Source organism: Littorina saxatilis, linkage group LG2 (assembly GCF_037325665.1).
Source record: "Littorina saxatilis isolate snail1 linkage group LG2, US_GU_Lsax_2.0, whole genome shotgun sequence".
NCBI classification, from domain to species: Eukaryota; Metazoa; Mollusca; class Gastropoda; order Littorinimorpha; family Littorinidae; genus Littorina; species Littorina saxatilis.
This window is the reverse complement of record NC_090246.1, coordinates 53,295,847-53,317,161: the sequence shown is the minus strand read 5'-3', so window position 1 is coordinate 53,317,161 and position 21,315 is coordinate 53,295,847. Positions and strand designations below refer to the sequence as shown.

Sequence of the window (21,315 nt, the reverse complement as noted above, 5' to 3'; positions counted from 1 at the left end):
TCTGTCCGTTTGTCTGTCTGTCTCTCTGTCCGTTCGTCCGTCTTTCTGTCACTGAGTCTCTGTCTGTCTGTCTGTCTGTCTGTCTGTCTGTCTGTCTGTCTGTCTGTCTCTCTCTCTCACACTCTCTCTCTCTCTCTCTCTCTCTCTCTCTCTCTCTCTCTCTCTCTCTCTCTCTCTCTCTCTCTCTCTCTCGTTCTTCACCAGTACACGATCTGGTCGTCATCCAACCATGTTCAATAACGAGTTCAGGAATGATCATTTTCAAAATACTGATTCTTTGTCGTCTTTTTATATTTAGTCAAGTTTTGACTAAATATTTTAACATCGAGGGGGAATCGAAACGAGGGTCGTGGTGTATGTGCGTGTGTGTGTGCGTGCGTGCGTGTGTGCGTGCGTGTGTGTGTGTGTGTGTAGAGCGATTCAGACTAAACTACTGGACCGATCTTTATGAAATTTGACATGAGAGTTCCTGGGTATGAAATCCCCGAACGTTTTTTTCATTTTTTTGATAAATGTCTTTGATGACGTCATATCCGGCTTTTCGTGAAAGTTGAGGCGGCACTGTCACGCCCTCATTTTTCAACCAAATTGGTTGAAATTTTGGTCAAGTAATCTTCGACGAAGCCCGGGGTTCGGTATTGCATTTCAGCTTGGTGGCTTAAAAATTAATTAATGACTTTGGTCATTAAAAATCTGAAAATTGTAAAAAATAATAAAAATGTATAAAACGATCTAAATTTACGTTTATCTTATTCTCCATCATTTGCTGATTCCAAAAACATATAAATATGTTATATTCGGATTAAAAACAAGCTCTGAAAATTAAATATATAAAAATTATTATCAAAATTAAATTGTCCAAATCAATTTAAAAACACTTTCATCTTATTCCTTGTCGGTTCCTGATTCCAAAAACATATAGATATGATATGTTTGGATTAAAAACACGCTCAGAAAGTTAAAACAAAGAGAGGTACAGAAAAGCGTGCTATCCTTCTTAGCGCAACTACTACCCCGCTCTTCTTGTCAATTTCACTGCCTTTGCCATGAGCGGTGGACTGACGATGCTACGAGTATACGGTCTTGCTGAAAAATGGCAGCTACTTGACTAAATATTGTATTTTCGCCTTACGCGACTTGTTTACATTTAGTCAAGTTATGACTAAATGTTTTAACATCGAGGGGGGAATCGAGACGAGGGTCGTGGTGTATGTGTGTGTGTCTGTGCGTGTGTGTGTGTGTGTGTGTGTGTGTGTGTAGAGCGATTCAGACTAAACTACTGGACCAATCTTTATGAAATTTGACATGAGAGTTCCTGGGTATGAAATCCCCGAACGTTTTTTTCATTTTTTTGATAAATGTCTTTGATGACGTCATATCCGGCTTTTCGTGAAAGTTGAGGCGGCACTGTCACGCCCTCATTTTTCAACCAAATTGATTGAAATTTTGGTCAAGCAATCTTCGACGAAGCCCAGACTTCGGTATTGCATTTCAGCTTGGTGGCTTAAAAATTAATTAATGACTTTGGTCATTAAAAATCTGAAAATTGTAAAAAAAAATAAAAATTTATAAAACGATCCAAATTTACGTTCATCTTATTCTCCATCATTTTCTGATTCCAAAAACATATAAATATGTCATATTTGGATTAAAAACAAGCTCTGAAAATTAAATATATAAAAATTATTATCAAAATTAAATTGTCCAAATCAATTTAAAAACACTTTCATCTTATTCCTTGTCGGTTCCTGATTCCAAAAACATATAGATATGATATGTTTGGATTAAAAACACGCTCAGAAAGTTAAAACAAAGAGAGGTACAGAAAAGCGTGCTATCCTTCTTAGCGCAACTACTACCCCGCTCTTCTTGTCAATTTCACTGCCTTTGCCATGAGCGGTGGACTGACGATGCTACGAGTGTACGGTCTTGCTGAAAAATTGCATTGCGTTCAGTTTCATTCTGTGAGTTCGACAGCTACTTGACTAAATGTTGTATTTTCGCCTTACGCGACTTGTTTATACGCTGACGTGGATTTTCGGTCCTTTTAGTCTGTCATTGAACATTGTATAGCAAGTCACTCAGAAGAAAAACTGCAGTTTCGTTGTGTTTCTTTAAACCCGAACACAGGTAAGAAGTCTTTCATAAGAAATTGTTTTCCAATTGTTCCCAAGCAAATAAGCGAAGGGGGAAAAAAGATCCTGGTCACTGAAAACCAAACATTAAACTGGTAATACATGATGAAAATGACATAACCGATAAACGCGGAGCTGAAGAGGTCACACGGACCACACAACAACAGTCCGATCTCGAAATAAAAACTCGGTTATGATGGTTTCCTCTTCGAGCAAAAAGTCTCACACATGATTATTGAACTCATCGCTACGCGCTTCGTTCAATGATATAGTATTTTCTCGGTTTGCTCAATAAATCTCTTTGCGCATTGTGATGTCTCAATAAATATAATGATAATGATAATAATAATGTCGCCCTGATAAGTCGAACGCCTTACGCTAGCGTAAGAGGTAAGCGCTCTAATTTCTAGGGCTATCCGTACGCTGCTATGGAACACTGCGCTTGGCCCGTCTAAAATCTGTCGCTGCGCTCAGCGATAAAGCGGTCACCCATGCTTTGTTTCAGTTAGAACTCCCATCTACTAAGAAGCGATGTTTTTAAAGTGTTGCACCAGTTTTAAGCATCAGCATATCCACATTCACACGAAATTGGTGGTGGTGAATCGGTCAAGAAACGCTGGAGGGTATAGGCAAAGGAAATGACGTGTGAGCGCTAAACCGTGTGAAACCTTGGTATTTGCGAAGTTCTAGCCAATCGCTTGGTAACCACAGATAGCCTATGCCATAACAATGGTATATGTCATTCCAAATTTGAAGACAACGGGCCCATAAACACAAGATTTATTGAGCGGTCAAAAGTGTAACGGATAGACGGACGGACGGACGGACGAACAGACTGACGGACGGACGGACGGACGGCCGCCGGGACGGACGGAAACACGGACAGAGGCCTTACAATATTAATTTGATGTAACACGCACTGAACATATAACAGGAAAAAAATCATTAGATTTAACCATATTTTTCATTTGCAACGAGTGTCATATTAAATGTTTACCTTTCTTTGTACCAGAATTCAAAATGGGGTTAGGGTTACGTTTTGTAAACTTGTGCAACAATTTAACGATCGATTTTGATTCTTTTTTGATATCTTATTGTGTGGACCCAGGTTTGTTTTATGTCAACTTTTCTGGAAAATGTAATGGTTCTATTAGCAAATATATTCAATTGAAGTGAGCAGCTGGTCTATTTTTAGCACGTAAAACTTCATGGACATTATTAGATGTTTAGTGGCTTGTTGACAGACCAGCTTTTTTGTTGGTCCAAGGGGACCATATCGTCTTTTGTTTCATCTTTATCGACCAAGGCCGAAGGCCGCGGTTGATAAATATGAGACAAAAGGCGATATGCTCCCCGAGGACCAACAACAAAATGATGGTCTGACAACAAGCCACTAAACATCGTTCTTGTCATCATTTTGGTTGTGCAACAAAATGCACAATAACCCACAGGGAGACGAAGTTTTAGAATCCAACTCCGGGCCACAAAGCATCGTCACAGTAGCACGAGATAACACGTCAAACTTGTATGTGACGTCAAACGTAGCTTGTTGACGCTTTTCTTCCAGTCTGAAAATGTACAGAGCTGCGATCATACCTGTGAGTTCAGTAAATGTTGAGCATATTTCTTTTCTTTTAAGTGTTTATGACTTTTCGTTGTGGATTTTGCGATTACAGAGATAAGTTGCAAATTGACCATGAGTCGCCGCGGTAATTATCAACATTGATTGGGTCTTTGAGAGTGAATGCTTACAATCGTTGTCCTCGGAAACACAAATCCAAAGCCGCGATGGTACCACACATCAAACAATCAGCCTGATTGGCTTTTACTTTGACAATCCACGTTTCACATGAAAGCTCAAACCCATTCACCACCTCGAGTTATTGCATGGGGAACATGAGATTTATTTCCCAGGTGTTTGTGAATGAAAACTCGTGAAAATGATGAAAATAACGAATATTAGCCATTTCACAAAGAATGGTAACACTTATTCATAACAAAAACCATGATTTTTATGTGCACAAAGTCGGTATTACGCCACACACAAAAACAAGTAATTGTGATTTAATGAATCGGTTAGATACCATATCCAATAGCCTACCCTGATTTACAAAAAAAAAGTGAAAAGTCAACATATTCAGGAGGCTGTTTCTTAACAACGCTACGATCGATTTCTCTGGTTTTAACACATTTGGTTTATCAGACTTTAAACATACGTCAGGCAAAAAATTAGCGAGTTTTAATGGTTGTTTAATCATCGGTGTCGGATGTCTTTAAATGACATAGAAGTTCAATGAAATAAAAAGGGAATAAATACTAGTACAGTAGTCGTGGTACGAAAGTTGTCTCAATAGATGTAATGTTTTGGTTTTGTGTGTTTTTGGTCTGTGTGCACACTTTACTAGATTAGCGAACTAAATAAGGTGGTGTGTGAAATATTTTTTTAAAAAGATGAGAAAATTCTCCATAAATGTCAGAGCTGTCCTCGAGTACGAAAATGAGGTGTGGTATCTTTAATTAAAGAAACATGCGACATTATGTCTATGCACATTTTTTATTTACTTACAGAGTTGTTAATATCTGGAATCATAATTTACCATCTAACATTGTCACGGCATCAGGAACACTCAATATATTCAACAAATCTCTTGACAAGTATTGAAAGGAAACGTCTCTTGACAAGTAGAAATGAACGCTGAACACTAATAAACAAACCAACGCGAGAGATAAAACTACCAACTACAGATAAAATAATAATAAAGCAGGCAAAAGGCTTATCAAGCCTACAGGCCGTGAATATAATTATGAGAACTGCTTGTGTAGGGGACATAATTCGTCAGTCCTATGTTTTGCATACTTTACAAAGTGGCTTCCCTTGCATTGTCTGTACTCCTCGTGACTGTGATTTTATAGAAACTGAACGGTTTCTTTCGTTTGAAATGTAGACTTGAAAGATGAAGAATTAATTAGAATTACATTTTAACATGAGGATTAAATCCACATGTCAATATATACGCTGTACAACAAAAGAGCTGCACGCCAAATTTCAAGTAGCAGACGGCTTCGGGAAGTACTGCGAGAGTGGAGTCCCTTCTTGTGTCATTTCTGAGCGACACCTTCCTGTGCATCGATTACCACGTCACTTCGGTACAAATCATTCTGTGTTCATCTCACATGTCTATGTGTACCAACTTACATTCACTGGAAATACAACGTTTCTCCGGATTCCAGCACATCATTTATCACACATGTCTGTTCAATCCGTGTGAGCTGGCTCGTCGTGTACTGTGACATCTGCTTGTGGAATTAATCAAACGGAAGCCATTTATGCGGTCAGCGCATTGAGGTTTTCTTGCTGCAGCAACGTGAATTCCCACGAAGTGATGCTCATCTTTTTCAGTGGTCACTGATTTCTATTGAAGGATGTGAATGAAATCATTTTGACTAACATTATACGGAGATTCATAATGATTTACTGCAAGGCCAACGTTGATTCCTACAGCTCCACACAATGACGTGACAAGACATTCTACAGATTGTTGTCGTCTGCTCGTGTCGTACAATCAAGAATCAACTACTCTTATTTGCAGTAAGATTGCGGCTGGTCACACGTAGTTTATCCCGTGTTGTCAAGCATTTTGATTCTAAATGATACTGTTTTGTATGGCTGAAGATAGTTGAGTTAGAAATGGTAAATCTTACAAAGATCTAGGCTGTAGAATGGGTACATAGAGCATGTATAGATCCTTTTCAATTTCACTCCGTCTTTCAGAATGTGTTATTTTTTTCCTTGTGCGAAATGGAAAACTGTGATTAGTTTCATTATATAGTGGGACCTGGGATAGGAGGCCCCTCCAATGAGAGGATACCTTTCTTAAAACAACACCTTCGGGTGTCCCTTTTAATTTCTATTAGTATTATCTCTACCAAAATATATACCTGTCATGACAGCTAGGCCCCTTGCCATGTACATATCTTATGGCTAGTCGCAAGGGTGTCCTCTCATCGCTGGTACCACTGTACATCCAAAGCTTTTTACAGAGTATTTGTTAATAACTTAATTCTATGGTAGGGATTGTGTTTGAGAAGGTTGGGATGAAAAGATCAAATTAGCTGAATACTCGTACTGCAAGTAAAGGAAAACACGTGCAGCAAGCAAGAATTTAAATGTAAGAATCTTCTTTTGTATATTCATGATTGTGAAAACAGCGTCATACACTAGAACAGTGAAAGGAAACAAAGCCTTTGAAGAAACTGACGCTCTGTTTGATGCCATGCTCGAGCTCCTGTATTGCTTATGCGCTGTCAATTGATTCCAATCTTTGTCGTTTTTCTGTCCTCACAGGTAGAGGCACTTCAGCTACAAGCGTGTAGCAACTATGTCTCTTCCCAATGGAGTCTACATCATCCAGGGGGAAATCTCCCTCGTTGTTACCGCAATGCGCAGAACGACACGATATAGCTCGCATGGGAGACATGTGAGTGTCTGTGGCGACTTTATTTATACTTATTTAAGTTGAAATTATTGAATTTGACTTAAATTAGCAACATCTCAGTGTACGCCACTGCTGAATCATCTCCACTGGCTTCCAGTGCAACAGAGAATACAGTACAAGCTGGGCACTCTCGCTTTCAACTACTTTCAATGTTTCATGGCACCCTCCCTTCTTACTTGTCATCAAAACTGACAAAGTACTCTCCAACTAGGTCCCTGAGGTCCTCATCCCAGCTGCTCCTCACAGTCCCTAGAGCTAAACTAAAATCAGCTGGACAAAGATCATTCAGACATCAAGTCCCTACACTCTGGAACTCACTTCCCCTGGCGGTCCACCAGTCTCCTTCACTACAATCATTTAAGATTAAACTGAAGACTCAACTGTATAAATCTGCCTTTTACTAAAATGAACGAAGTAATTAGGATACATGTATTGAAGCTGTGGTGTAATGTGTGTCTGTGACTTGTGAGTGCTGAATGATAAGTTTGCTTGTTGACTAGTTGTTAGTTGTTTAATTTGTTGCCCCACAGTCTATGTTACATCTTCGTTCTGTTTTAGATCTGTACGCTTTTATGTGAGTTCTGTTTTATTGTCAGACTTTTTATGTGTAACCATGTGTCTATTACTTATCTTACGTGTTTGGTGGGTTTTTTTTCTCATCTTTTTGTCTGGATTATTTTATATAACTATAAGTGGTCGTTGTCTATGAATTGTTTTTAATTATGTTATTTTTTACGAGAAAACCTTTTTATGTAAAATGTTAAATTTTAATGTCTAATATAAAGCGCCATGAGACTGCCATTCGGCGGTGAACAGCGCTATAAAAGAATGTTTTATTATTATTATTATTAAACAAATCCAATACATATAATGACTAAATGAGCGATCCTTGCTTTGCATGGCCATCTATAGTTTGGCATGCTTTTCTGATGTCCCCACAGTGAAACTGAAAGCAGTGAATTGAATGCTCCCAGACCCTAGCTCCTACTGTCCTAGCCTATAGTTCTCATCAGAGTTTAGTTGATGGAGTCAAATGGCCCATCTAGTACTGATCTAGTCTTTTTCTCCCAGGCTGAACGTGTTGTTCTATTTTTTATTGCAGCAAGATGATGATGGGGATCAACTGTTAAGCAGTTTCTCTCAGCTGAAAGATGTTCTGAACAACATTACAGGTGAGCCATCACTACAAAAGCATCGTAGGTGTGTGCTGTATTGTACATTATTTGATTAACTCTGAGATATATTCCAATTGGTACATTTGGTGGGGTTTTTCTGATACTTCCATGAACAGCTCTGGAAACAACTTTTCAACATTATTCTCCCAAAGATGGGTTTTTTTTCTCCTCTCTTCGTTTTTAAAATTTTTTATTGGAGTAATAACAGTTACAGTGAGGGTAATGACTAATGTGCCTATGTAATTAACACTGACATGACTATTGTTAAAGGCCCACTCCGCCTCCCATAAACCACATGCAGACACCGCCATGCTTTTACATAAAGTACAAACACCCTTTCGTTTGAGACCCGGGGATAAGATCTGTATGTAAAGTTTCATTACAATCTGTCCAGTACTTTTCTGGGAAATTTTCCACACACATACATACACCTCCACCCTTGTCTTGATTCAGGGTCCTTCTGAAAACATTTAGTCAAAACTTGACTACATTTTTTTTTTAAATATGAAATATTGACACACAGTGAACCACAATTCCTTTTGTAAGAAAGAAAACATTACTTGCCACCTATAGTGACAGGATGCTTTCAGCATAACGTTCACTTAAAATGCTATTGAAACTGTGTTATCTTGTGTTAGTAATATCTGAGCTCCAGCTGTTGCCTGGTGATATTTTCTTGCTACATGTTTACATATATGACATATTTCATGTCTGACTTTTGAATGCATTTGGCAATAATATATCTATTTAGTGTTATGACTATATTGTTGGTGTGGAAGTTCCTGGTGATAGCTGTTGTGACACGATTTTTGTCCACTGAATACATTTATTTTGGTTTTATCATTTTATTAAGGCTGGAGTATACACCTGAGGCCATATTTCCAAGTGGTTAGGCTATTTTACAATACATGATTTCTGTTAGTTCAAGGTTTGCTTTATCAGGATAAAACAAAAAGAAAAGGGCTTAACGCGCAAAATGTTAAGTTAACAACTGAAGTTAGAGCATTGGTATCACACTTTTTCATGCAAACCCTACTGAAGAAATTGTAAGATTCTATTATGAATATAATATGCATACAAAATAGCCATCAGATGATCAGAAACAGAGGAAGAGAAATAGGGAAACAAAATAGAACATAAAACATAGTGATTTTACTTGTGAATTCAGAAGAAAAAACACCTTTAACCCATTTTTGAAGCTCAATTTGAAGCATGGAGCACAGACAAACATAAATTAAAAGTGTTAGAGTGGTGACAGTGTTCAGACATTGTGTTAGATACCAAGGTGAATTATCCCACTTTACCACCGTTAAAAGAAATACACCCTTAATGCGCAAAATCTTTAACTGTGATGCTTTCACTACCCCGACCCTCTACCCTTTTTGACAGAAAAGAGTGCATATTCTCTTCCAATTAGAAAAGTAAGATAATGAGATGATCAGGAACAGAAAAAGAGAATTAGGGAAACAAAAAAGGAACATAAAACATAGTGAGTGTACTTGTGAATTCAGACAAAAACACACCGTTAAACCCATTTTTAAACTCAATATCTAGCATGGAACACAAACAAACATAAATCAAAAGTGTTAGAGTGGTTACACTGTTATGAAATTGTGTTTGATGCCAATTTCAGGTATTCCTCTTAGCCACAGTAAAAAGAAATACACTGTACACCCCATAACGCACAACATTTTGAAATGTGATGCTTTTACTACCCCTACTCCATATTGGCAGTAAAGAAAAAATAAAAATGTACCGACAATGGCAAGGCTCCAACTGGCGACCTCATGATCTCTAGCGCATTTCACTAACAACTGAGCTAAGAAGGCAAGCTTACCGTTGGGTGAAAAATAGGAAAGTCTATTTTGTGAGATACTGGATCCCGTAAATGCAAGTTCTAGCGATTGTTTTTAATTGAACTGATAGAAAATGTCGATATTTGACAACTTCTGGCATTTCCTAATGTTTATTTCATTATTTTGCATAGATGGATATGGCTAATGCGTGGATTACCTGTTACGACACACATCGTTCTATATCCGAAAAGGGATGCTACTCTAACGTAGTCTACTGGTGTATTCGACAGCCTTAACTGACAATTACATGTTGTTTTTCCCCTGTTTTATGAAGATGGTTTTCCCTTCACAGAACCATCTTCACGTCTTGTGCCGGATATCAGTGAAACAAATCCCTTTTTCGTTTGTTTGTTTGTTTTTTGTGTTCTCTTTAATTGTTGGATCTTTTTTTTAAATGAGATCATTTCTTTCATTGGGCACACAGATCTGGAAGAGCTTGAGCCGAACGTGTTCCTGAGTCCTTTCCTGGACGTGATTCGCTCTGAGGACACCACAGGACCCATCACTGGCCTTGCTCTTTCCTCTATCAACAAGTTTCTCTCATACAACCTTATAGGTGAGAAGTGGGTTGCAGAATTCTTCTGTTGTTTCTTTATATTGTTGATATGTTTTGAATTGTTTTGCTGTGAACAACAGAAGTGCAGCCTCTGATGTGTCTGGTTTTAAATTTAGTTTGATAGACACCAGTGAAAGGGTTGAAGAGACATGATTATTAGTTAAATAAAAGTTAAAGCTGTTTTGTTAATGGTTGATAGCACAGGCACGGTTGACATCTCTGAATAGCTTGACTGTTACTTATCTTTAAGGATCAGATCATATAGTGGAGATTTTAACGTTTTTTCCAAAAATTTCAGATCATACAGTGGAGACAGCAGGAGCAGCCATAGAAAACATTGCTGATGCTGTGACACATGCCAGATTTGTGGGCACTGACCCTTCTTCAGATGAAGTCATTCTAATGAAAATATTACATGTAAGTAATTTAGAGCTTCTTGAATAAGTGAACTTTAATTGTCTGCTGGTTACACTTCACGTTTGAAAGCTTTACAAATGGTAACTGCTGTGCGCAAAATTTATACAAGACGATATGCATGAAGGCCGTTATGGAGTCATTTCTTTACTGTAGCAAGCGAATGGATGAAGACTTGTAGCGTTGAGTTGTATAAAAAAAGTATACATGTAAGTAATTTAAAGCTTCTTGAATAAGTGAACTTTAAATTGTCAGCTTGTTACACTTCAGAGAACTTTTTGTATGCAAATACAAGACATTGTGCATGAAGGACATTGTGCAGTCATTTCTTTACTTAGCAAGCAGTGTAACGAATGAAGACATGTAGCGTTATGTTGGATATGTCACTTTGAACTGCAGCATAAATTGCATTGAAATTTATGATGATGCCCCAGTTAGGCATGTAAAATTGATTGTACATAAATTGGGTGAATAATGAGTTCAAAAGAGGTTGTTGTGGTCATAAAATCATTGTGAATTGTTGACAGGTGTTGCGAACATTGTTGCTGTGTCCAGCTGGAGTGTTACTGACCAATGAGTCAGTGTGTGAGATCATGCAGTCTTGTTTCCGCATCTGCTTTGAGATGAGACTTAGCGGTGAGTGTGCAGTGTTCAAATGTTTGTGTGGGCTTTAGGCCTCAGCTAAGCTAGGCTGCAAAATGTTTTGAGTGTTGTATTTCTTATAGATGCGTGTTTGCATGCAGTTGTGTGTGCTCTGTTTAGGTCTTCCATAAAGCTTTTATGTGGGCTTTTTGTTCAACGGTTTGCTTGATTGATTACAGGGATATAAGATAAAAAATCAGTAGTTAAAAGCCTGTCTGTCTCTGTGCTCTCATCCTGTCATTTATGATCATGGATGTATGCTTTTGCAAACCACATAAAAGGATAATGTATCGATTGGACATTGGAGTTCCCTTCTATGAGCCATGTGACGTCAGAGGCCTACAAAACTTCATATTTGGGCGTTTCAGGTTAACCGAAACTTCAAAGGAACTACTTACTTCATATTTAGGACACGCAGATTAACCCACAGATCAAAACACACGTCTGCCAAACTGTAAAAATGAAGCGATTTGCAGATCTATCTCGGGAAGAAATTGAAAACAACGATCGAATACCAACACACTTCAGCTGAACAAAAGATGAACATGGGAGACACCCTCCATCAGCATATTGCAGGCAACACACAACTCCAAGTTTTGCCGCGACCAAATTCAAACCCCTCGCGAAGTTCACTCAGCTCTGTCGCACACACAGCCACCGGCCGAGTCGATATGCGCGGGGCAAGTAGTTTCGACATGTCCTTTGAAGATATGAATTTCTTCCTCAGTGCAGAAAATAAACCTGACATGCCACCATCCACAACAATGCAAGTTCTGCCTACTTTCCACAACTGTACCATAAAAAACTTGAACATCACAATAACAAAATAAGACCAAACGTGTTGATTGTCTCTGCTGTTAACCCCACAAGCTAACTCAATGAACTCGTCCAGTCTTGATCGCGAGACAGGGTGACGACAAGTGTGTACAACAGTTACTGACACTGACGGTGCAAAGAGATGTAGCAATTTAATTGATGTTTTATTTGATGTTCATGAATTTTCCGTTCCTTTGATTATGGTCTGAACAAAATGTTGCGACAATCAAATATTCTAATGTTAATTGAAGGAGTTAAATAAACTTTTGAAGTTGCACTATTTTTGTGGCGCATTGAAGTGTATGTGTTTGGTGTAAACAGGTGTTCTTGGTGTGTGAGTTTGATTGCATGTGTGTGTGCTCGCTCAATCGTCAAAACAACAACAAAGTCAGTACCTGAAAGGAATTACGTATAATAGAAAGAGTTCTCACAGAGCAGTAACATGTTTGAAGTGTGCTTAGTGTGTGGTTTCCTATTTTGCAGAGCTGCTGAGGAAATCTGCAGAGAACACTCTGATGGATATGGTGCAACTTCTCTTCACCCGTCTGCCACAGTTCAAGGAAGACCCTAAGTGGAGTGCCAACATGAAGAAAGTAATAACATTTGATATTTTTCTGTGTATTTTTGAACATTGTGTAGACCACTGAAGTCGAACTGATTAATTCTATTTTTGTACATGAAAGAGGATGTTTGGTGCATTGTTCTATAAAGCTTTAAAACGCAGGCATGAATTCAAAGGTCATTTATTACAAACAGGTGGATAAGTACAAAAATCAATAAATCAATGTTTGTTTACAGTAACTAAGACTGTCACCAGATGCGTAATTAGAGTCTTTACCATATAACAATGACTGGGGCATGTATTAATTTTGGTTTGTTGTTGTTGCTACACATGGTGTTTCTATTGGTATATTAAAATGCAAAGTAATATCTATGTGTAATTAAGACAGACAGAATACATGTTCTTCACTGGAGCATCATCTTCTGTAGTTAATTTTTCAGCTGAAAATGAGGACAGGGGGAGTAGATCCCTCTCGCATCAGCAAACGCAAACGCTCCCCAAAACCTCGCAGCAAACGCACACACCAGCAGCCGCCGTCTCAGCTGCAAGACAAACCTTCAACAGTTCCAGAAGTTTCTGAAACACAGGCTCCTTCTGCATCTGAAGGGTTTGAACACATCACGTGTGAGCCCTTGGCCACCACTCCCGCTGGTGTGGTCGACATTGAAAGAAGTTTTCAGGTGAGAGGGAGAGTCTGTGTGAGTGTGTTCTTACATGGAAGATGATTTAGTCACTTCAGTGTAAATTTGTTTGGTTTATTGGCTTGTTGAAAGTGAATGAAAGTAGATCATGTAGATCCCTTTGTGTGTGTGTGTGTGTGTGTGTGTGTGTGTGTGTGTGTGTGTGTGTGTGAGAGCATTAAATTGTGGACTGGGTGGCCGAGTGGTAACGCACTTGCGCTCGGAAGCGAGAGGTTGCGAGTTCGACCCTGGGTCAGGGCGTTAGCAATTTTCTCCCCCCTTTCCTAACCTAGGTGGTGGGTTCAAGTGCTAGTCTTTCGGATGAGACGAAAAACCGAGGTCCCATCGTGTACAATACATTGGGGTGTGCACGTTAAAGATCCCACAATTGACAAAAGGGTCTTTCCTGGCAAAATTGTATAGGCATAGATAAAAATGTCCACCAAAATACCCGTGTGACTTGGAATAATAGGCCGTGAAAAGTAGGATATGCGCCGAAATGGCTGCGATCTGCTGGCCGATGTGAATGCGTGATGTATTGTGTAAAAAAAATCCATCTCACACGGCATAAATAAATCCCTGCGCCTTGAATATGTGCGCGATATAAATTGCATAAAAATAAAAATAAAAAATAAATCCCTGCGCTTAGAACTGTACCCACGGAATATGCGCGATATAAGCCTCATATTGATTGATTGATTGATTGATTAAATTGTAAATGTACAGGTGGTTTCAAGATATGCTGACATGTTTGCATTTGTCTACAGGGCTTTTAGCATGGCCACTGCACTAGGTAGCGCCAATATGATAGAATTTTCTTTCTTGTTAAATTTCATATTCTGTGCCCTAACAAGCCTAATGAAAACAAAATCCCATTTGCAGGCTGCCGCCGAGGTGGATGAAACAGAAGAGGGGGAGGGGGAACCAACAGTTGCAGAGGAGGGACAACCTGTACCAACTGGGACAGGAGAGGAGGTGGCTGGACAGTTGACCGAAAGCATGGAGTCCAGTGAACCGCCCGCACAGTCACAGACACAGGACTCACACTTTACACTCGCTGTTCCTGGCCAGGAAGTGGGTTTGAAGGTGTGCTTTCATCAGTTGTGATGTCCTGTACGTGCTGCCTATGTGGATTTTAATAGTTGACATATGAGGAAGCTCAGAAGTTTCAGTGCGACAAATATGAGGCCAAGTTTGCTGGTTATGAAGTATTCATAGCTTTGTAAATGCTGTGGTAACTTGTGGCTTGGAAGTTTCTCAGGTAAAATTCAAGTCAGTGGGAATGGTTTTGTGGGAAAATGTAAATTGTCAGACTCCAAAGACAGATGCTACTGAACATCATGGCTGCTACATTGGAAAATGTCTTTGCAGGGCTTAGGTTTTTGACTCACATGCGAAGCAAAAGTGAGTCTATGTACTCACCCGAGTCGTCCGGACGTCCGTCCGTCCGGAAAACTTTAACGTTGGATATTTCTTGGACACTATTCAGTCTATCAGTACCAAATTTGGCAAGATGGTGTATGATGACAAGGCCCCAAAAAACATACATAGCATCTTGACCTTGCTTCAAGGTCAAGGTCGCAGGGGCCATAAATGTTGTCTAAAAAACAGCTATTTTTCACATTTTTCCCATTTTCTCTGAAGTTTTTGAGATTGAATACCTCACCTATATATGATATATAGGGCAAAGTAAGCCCCATCTTTTGATACCAGTTTGGTTTACCTTGCTTCAAGGTCAAGGTCACAGGAGCTCTTCAAAGTTGGATTGTATACATATTTTGAAGTGACCTTGACCCTGAACTATGGAAGATAACTGTTTCAAACTTAAACATTATGTGGGGCACATGTTATGCTTTCATCATGAGACACATTTGGTCACATATGATCAAGGTCAAGGTCACTTTGACCCTTATGAAATGTGACCAAAATAAGGTAGTGAACCACTAAAAGTGACCATATTTCATGGTAGAAAGAGCCAATACGCACCATTGTACTTCCTATGTCTTGAATTAACAGCTTTGTGTTGCATGACCTTGGATGACCTTGACCTTGGTAGGAAAAATGTGTAAAGCAGTTCTTAGTGTATGATGTCATTGCTAGGTTTAGTTATTTGTCATGTAAAGGTCAAGGTCAAGCATGTGAGTCGTATGGGCTTTGCCCTTCTTGTTTTTTATGTCACTCACTAGTTATTATTATTATTTATCCAGTTCTGAGTTTCTCTTTTTTTGAACGCCATATTATGTTCTACTTCAGGCTTTCTTTGTGAAAATGTCAGGATTATTTGAAGATCCGCAGTCGACCCAACCATGCTTCTTGACATTGTTTGAGTGCCAATTCCTTTCTATCCTTTGCAGAAGGTTGGCAGTGAAGCAGAGCTAGGGTCAGAAGCAGACAGAGGAAGCTACCAGTCAGAGGTTGCTGATGACAACGACTCTGTAAATTCTGCAGACTTATCCTCCATTCATGAACCAGAGTTTGTCAACCCCAAGGGGGTTCGATTCACTCAGCCACAACAACAACAACATAACAAAGAAGGTAAATTTGCAATCGTGTCTTCCTGGGCTACATGTGACTGTGCTTGGTGCTGGGATTCTGCTAATTTGACAACCATTTCAGCTGGCAGGATGCCGAAAGAAATACAGATCTCATTCAAGGAAGACCAATGATCATCCCATGGCCCTCGTAGCTATGAACAATTTTTCAGGCAGGTGTTCGAACCCCACAGGCACTCCTGTTATTCAATTGTAGTGGATCAGCATGGATTTTCTGTGAAGAATTTTCTGATTCCAGGCTAGGCTGGAATATACATGAACTAGATGTACTTTCAACTGTTGTTATTTCCAGGTATCCCAGTCAAAACATGCATGGTTATTCATTTACAAGTCTAAAAATGAAGTATAGAAATGAAACATATGTGTTTTTTGTATTGACTGAAATGTTGATGTGTTTTGTAACAGACAGGCCAACTCAGTCTCAAACAGGAAAGGTGTATAAGAGCAGCTTAGTGTTTCCAAAGAAGTACAAGGGTAAATATTCTGGGACAGTAGAAAAACCAGTTTGGGGACTAGTTGAAGTTGTTTGTTTCAGAGGTGTTATCTTTCCTTCCTGCATGTTATTTTTTTCTCTACTTTTGAAGGGTTCTTTGTGTTGATTTCCTTGTTTGTTCTGCTAAGGGCGTGAACAATTGTAACTGGCCTTGAAAGCATGCTATCATAGATTTTCTGTTTCTATTATACAGTTTTGTAGACATTTGGTTATTTGACACAGTGAAATCTGTCTGTATTGATTGCTGTGGAAAAGTGGCCGCTTTGATAAGGGTCAAAGAGTATAGAGTCCCTGGGTATATGTTGGTGGATCACTTGACCAGTGTGGGGGAAAGTGGCAGTGTAGAATGACTTTACAGTGTGGTTATAATTATACTTGTCTGAATTCAAGACATTGAGTGGAATCCCAGACTGCCTCGGAGGAAATCAAAATCCTGATATCTAAGGTATCGCAAGCAGACCTGGGAACCCATACGATTTTGCCGTATTTTATACGCTTGATTGTCTAAAATACGATCAGTACGGCTGGTGGAAAAAAATATGATCAAAACAATTCCTGGACAACTTTTCTTCACAAGCACATCGCGAAGGCGACCCAGTATTTTGGATGTTCGAATGCTGTGTGGAGTTCTGAAAATACGCCAAGCTTCTTTGAGAATACTATAAGTTCAAAACAGGGGTTCCCAGGTCTGCACAAGATTTACCTCAGAAGAAATTTTCTGTTGAAACATTTGTTTACCTGAATTCTTCCACAGTAGTTGTAGATGTTCCTCAATCCAGATTTTGTTTATTTACTGTGCCATTTGTTTTAATGACACCAAGAGAACTTGAAAAAGAGCTATGACTCATTTTGGGTCGGAGGGCAGGGTAGGATGTGGTGGTTAATGGTTTGCTTAAGTCAGTGTACAGTCTTAATTCAAAGGCCGCCAAGATGACATTTGCAACTGTTTCAATGTTCATTCACAAAATCTGTTATTTCAGGCTACCCTCTGATTCCATACGGCTTGCCGTGCGTGCGAGAGCTCTTTCGCTTCCTGATCTCACTGACCAACCCCGTAGATCGTCACAACACAGACGTCATGATCCACATGGGGCTGAGTCTGCTCACTGTCGCCTTGGAAACGGGGGCAGATCACATCAGCTGCTACAACTCTCTGGGTTATCTGGTCAAAGATGAACTGTGTCGCAGTCTGTCTATGGTGAGTGTTTGGATTGGTGTTCAATTCTGTTTTGTTCAGTTCTAATTAAATTACATATTACTTACTCCAAATCTCATAAATAGCAATTTACTTCAGTTGAGTGCTAAAACGTTGAACACGCTTCCCTGATTACACTAAGGGAAGCTACTCCCCCAAAAAAACATCACGTAGCCATGGTCACCAGACCACGTGATCTATGAGGGTAAGCTCCCCTTGAAGCCACGTGACACGCGGCCGCCATATTGCTCTCACTTCTCTTCCAACGCCTGAGCTGCTCAGACGTACTTGTACTCACGCTCCGGGCTTTTGTTGCCCTTTTCAGCCTTGGTTGGCTGAATTTTTCCCTGGTTTTCTCTTCGTCCTTACTCACGGGTGAGATCTTTCCTGCTTTCGTTTTTGGTTAGGGAATTTTCGGTTTTAGAACTTGTATTTCTAGAACTTTTCCGGTGGTCAACATGTCTGATAAAGACGCAAAGAAGCGTAGCTCTACGCACGTGGAGCCTGATACACCTTCTAAGCGGTCGGCGAGGAAACCTAAATCTAAGCCTACTGTGCAGGTTGTTGACCCAGCCACTTCTGCTACATTTAACGTAGTCATTGATCCGCCTACTGTTTCACCGGTGGTTTCTCCACCTACTGAACTTAACAGAATTTCTGCTAGCAACTCTCCTTTAGACAAAGAGCAGATGTTAGACATTTTTCAGACTTTTGCGGGTCAGTTGAAGGACATTTTTGTGGAGGAACGGAGAGCTGCCAGTCTCCTTTCTTCCAAACTTCCCTCTAGGGTTGTCGGTGTTGAGTCGTTGTCAAGTATGCGACTTCCTTCTGCCACTGTTACGTCGGCCGACGTTCTAGATGGCTCTCCGACTTCCGGTCTTGACGAGTTGCTGTTTCCGTGCAAGGACCTGTCTTCCGGTTTCCCTAACCGACAAGGTATGACTGGTCGAGCACAAGTCGCCAGCTGCCGTTCCGCGGCAGTGGGTGGCGAACGTGACTCTCAAGTGCGTCCAACAGCGGGAACTTCCTTCCGTCTCGAGGGCGTTACTTGTGCCATCCCACAGGGAGTGTGTCGAGATCGTGAACTTCCTCACGTTTCTTCGGCTGCACAGGCATCTTCACTTCCGCTTGCAGAACATGAAGACGACATTGACCAGATGTCAGGAGAGGCTTACACTTCCGGTGGATGCCCTCACTCTTTTCCGGTTACCGTTGACAGTGACGCTTGCCGTACTGAATGCGGTTTCCTACCGGAAGACTGCACCGTCGCGCAGGATGCTTCTTCGGTTTACGGAAGTGCTACTTCCGTTCCAGATGAAGATGAAAGGTTCCGGCTACCGGTGAAGTTTCACCTTTCCATCGCTTTGGCAGCGGAGGTGACTTCGAGATATTTTCCGGAGGGAGTGGTCGCAGCAGTCGATGCTACCGCTCCACCGAAGACAGCGATCGATGATTTCATGCCATCACAGCCTGCTTCCCCGGGTTTTCGATTTTGCGATTCCCCGTCGGTAGCCCACGAGATGGCGAAGGTGTTATCTGCTAACCCACTTCCGGGTAGTAGCATGCCTCTTCGGCCAGTTCCTTTGCTTGTGGCGCATGGTCCAGCTCCTTCTTCAGCGGAGTCATGGCTTGCCACGGAACAACAGGCCTCTGTGTTACGCCACTCTTCTCACAAGAAATTGGTTTTAAGACACAACTTTCGCGGTTTGATTCAGACTTTCGCATTGCCAAGAGCACCACTTCCGGTGACTTCGGCGATTGAGTCTCTTTGGTTTGATCCTTTTAAAGGATAAGACCTTTGCTTACCCCGAATCCGCTCTGCTTGGATTGGAGGAAGCAGGAAGGTCATCGCTGGAACTTGCGTCTCTTTCTGAGACTTTGTTGCGATCTCTGTCTCGTTCGCTTACCTCTTCGCTTGAACCTTTTGAGTTCAGAAACGACGCAAGCGAGCAGGATGTGGCCTCTCTTTTGTCTGCGCTGGCGAAGGTGTCAGCACAACAAATGTCGTCCTCGGCCAGGCTCTACGCTCACGCAGTCTTTACCCGGAGAGATAATTTCCTCTCGGAGTCTCGGCTGCATGATCGTAGAACGATTGACTCTCTGCGCACCTCTCCGTTTACAGAGGATGCTCTACTGGGTCCTTTGTCTCTTGATGCACTGCACAAGGAGACACAAGAAGCGAAAGACTTGGAGTTTGCGAAGTTTACGCAACGCTCTGCTAGTCAATCTTATACCAAACAATCTGGTTCGTCTGCCCCCATGGCCTCTTCGGCTAAAGGCGGTTCCAAACAACATTCTGGTCCTGCTAGAGGCCGCGGAAGGAGCGCTCCTTATCCAAATAAGAAGCCCTCCTTCGGCAAGTCTCGGGGGTCTGGGCACAAGCCCAACCCCCAATGATGCATCCCCGATCAGCTTATCCCTACAGCCTCCATCCCTGTGGTGGCGGGCGGCCCGTCTCGGGCTCTCTGTTGCTGGATACAGAATGTACCCAGTCAATGGATCGTAGGGATAATCAGATCGGGGTTCCGGCTGCTCTGGCAAGAGGGCAAAGCGCCTCTTACCAGAGTTCTACCCCAGTTTTCTTTTCCTGCCAACAAAGAATCGGTCACGGTTATCAACGCCGAGATTCTGGCGCTATTGCAGAAACAAGCCATGGAAGAAGTGATCGATCATTCCTCCCCGGGCTTTTATGGTCGGATTTTCGTGGTCCCCAAGGCATCAGGGGGGTGGCGTCCAGTTCTGGACCTATCCCCTCTGAACGCTTTTCTGAGAGAGGTCAGATTCACGATGGAAACTCCAGCGACGGTCAGGGACGCCCTTCGCCCAGGCGATTGGGTCACGTCTATAGACTTAACGGACGCTTATTTTCATACCCTCATTCACCACATGGACAGAAAGTGGCTGTGTTTCCGATGGGGAGACAAAGCTTATCAGTTCAGGGCCCTGCCCTTCGCTCTGTCGCTCGCACCATGGATCTTTACTATGGTTGTGAGACAGCTTTGTGCTCTGATCAGGCAAAAGGGCGTACGGCTTCGGGCGTACTTGGACGACTGGCTCATCCTGAGCCAGTCTCGGGAACTTTGCCTATCCCATACTCACCTCGTCCTGCGTCTAGCTCTAGACATGGGATTTGCGATCAGTCTGGCCAAGTCGGATCTCTCCCCTGCCCAGGCGTTCACCTATCTGGGCATGAGATTCAACACCGTGGCTTGGACGGTTCGGCCTTCTCTCAGGAGAGTGACCAAGCTTCAAGATTCGATTCGGAGTCTGGACAAACAGCAAAGACCGCCAGTGAGGCTCCTTGCATCCATTTTGGGACAAATTAAGACCATGGCCAAGCTTGTTCCCCTGGGAAGGGTGTACAAGCGCTCTTTCCAGGCAGCTCTCTCAGCGGCTTGGCATCCTGCTTCCCAAGGATGGCAGATGTCGGTGCCGATTCAAGGGTGGCTCCATCACACAACCAGTCAGTGGCTGCAGATGGACTGGATCACCCAGGGTGTACCCATTGTCCCTCCTCCCTCCAGTGCAGATCTTTGCACAGACGCGTCCCTATCGTGATGCGGGGCACACCTGGAACAGCATACGGCCTCAGGCCTCTAGAATGCTGTTCAGGCAGAAACTCACATTTACGTCCTAGAACTGGAGGCAGTCGCTCAGGGTCTCCTGAGTTTTCTGCCTCATCTGCGGGGCAGACATGTTCGCATTCTTACGGACAATATCACAGTAGCTGCTTATCTCAACAA

General features: G+C 41.5%; 1 protein-coding gene across 5 annotated transcripts in view; it reads left to right on the top strand.

The window, feature by feature from the left end:
• Positions 1–5,243: 5,243 nt before the first annotated feature.
• The window catches only part of LOC138959231 (Golgi-specific brefeldin A-resistance guanine nucleotide exchange factor 1-like), a 273,649-nt gene continuing 257,577 nt past the window's right edge, over positions 5,244–21,315 (top strand). For 3 of the 5 annotated variants that reach the window (XM_070330626.1, XM_070330625.1, XM_070330623.1), the window contains exons 1-11: positions 5,244–5,724; positions 6,481–6,613; positions 7,734–7,803; positions 10,087–10,218; positions 10,517–10,635; positions 11,160–11,268; positions 12,574–12,683; positions 13,081–13,332; positions 14,215–14,418; positions 15,687–15,867; positions 17,358–17,575. In XM_070330626.1, coding sequence (XP_070186727.1) covers positions 6,515–6,613; positions 7,734–7,803; positions 10,087–10,218; positions 10,517–10,635; positions 11,160–11,268; positions 12,574–12,683; positions 13,081–13,332; positions 14,215–14,418; positions 15,687–15,867; positions 17,358–17,575 — 1,494 coding nt within the window. In that variant the 5' untranslated portion in view covers positions 5,244–5,724; positions 6,481–6,514. The remainder of the gene's footprint in view (positions 5,725–6,480; positions 6,614–7,733; positions 7,804–10,086; positions 10,219–10,516; positions 10,636–11,159; positions 11,269–12,573; positions 12,684–13,080; positions 13,333–14,214; positions 14,419–15,686; positions 15,868–17,357; positions 17,576–21,315) is intronic. The other 2 variants (XM_070330627.1, XM_070330624.1) reach the window with 1 other exon arrangement.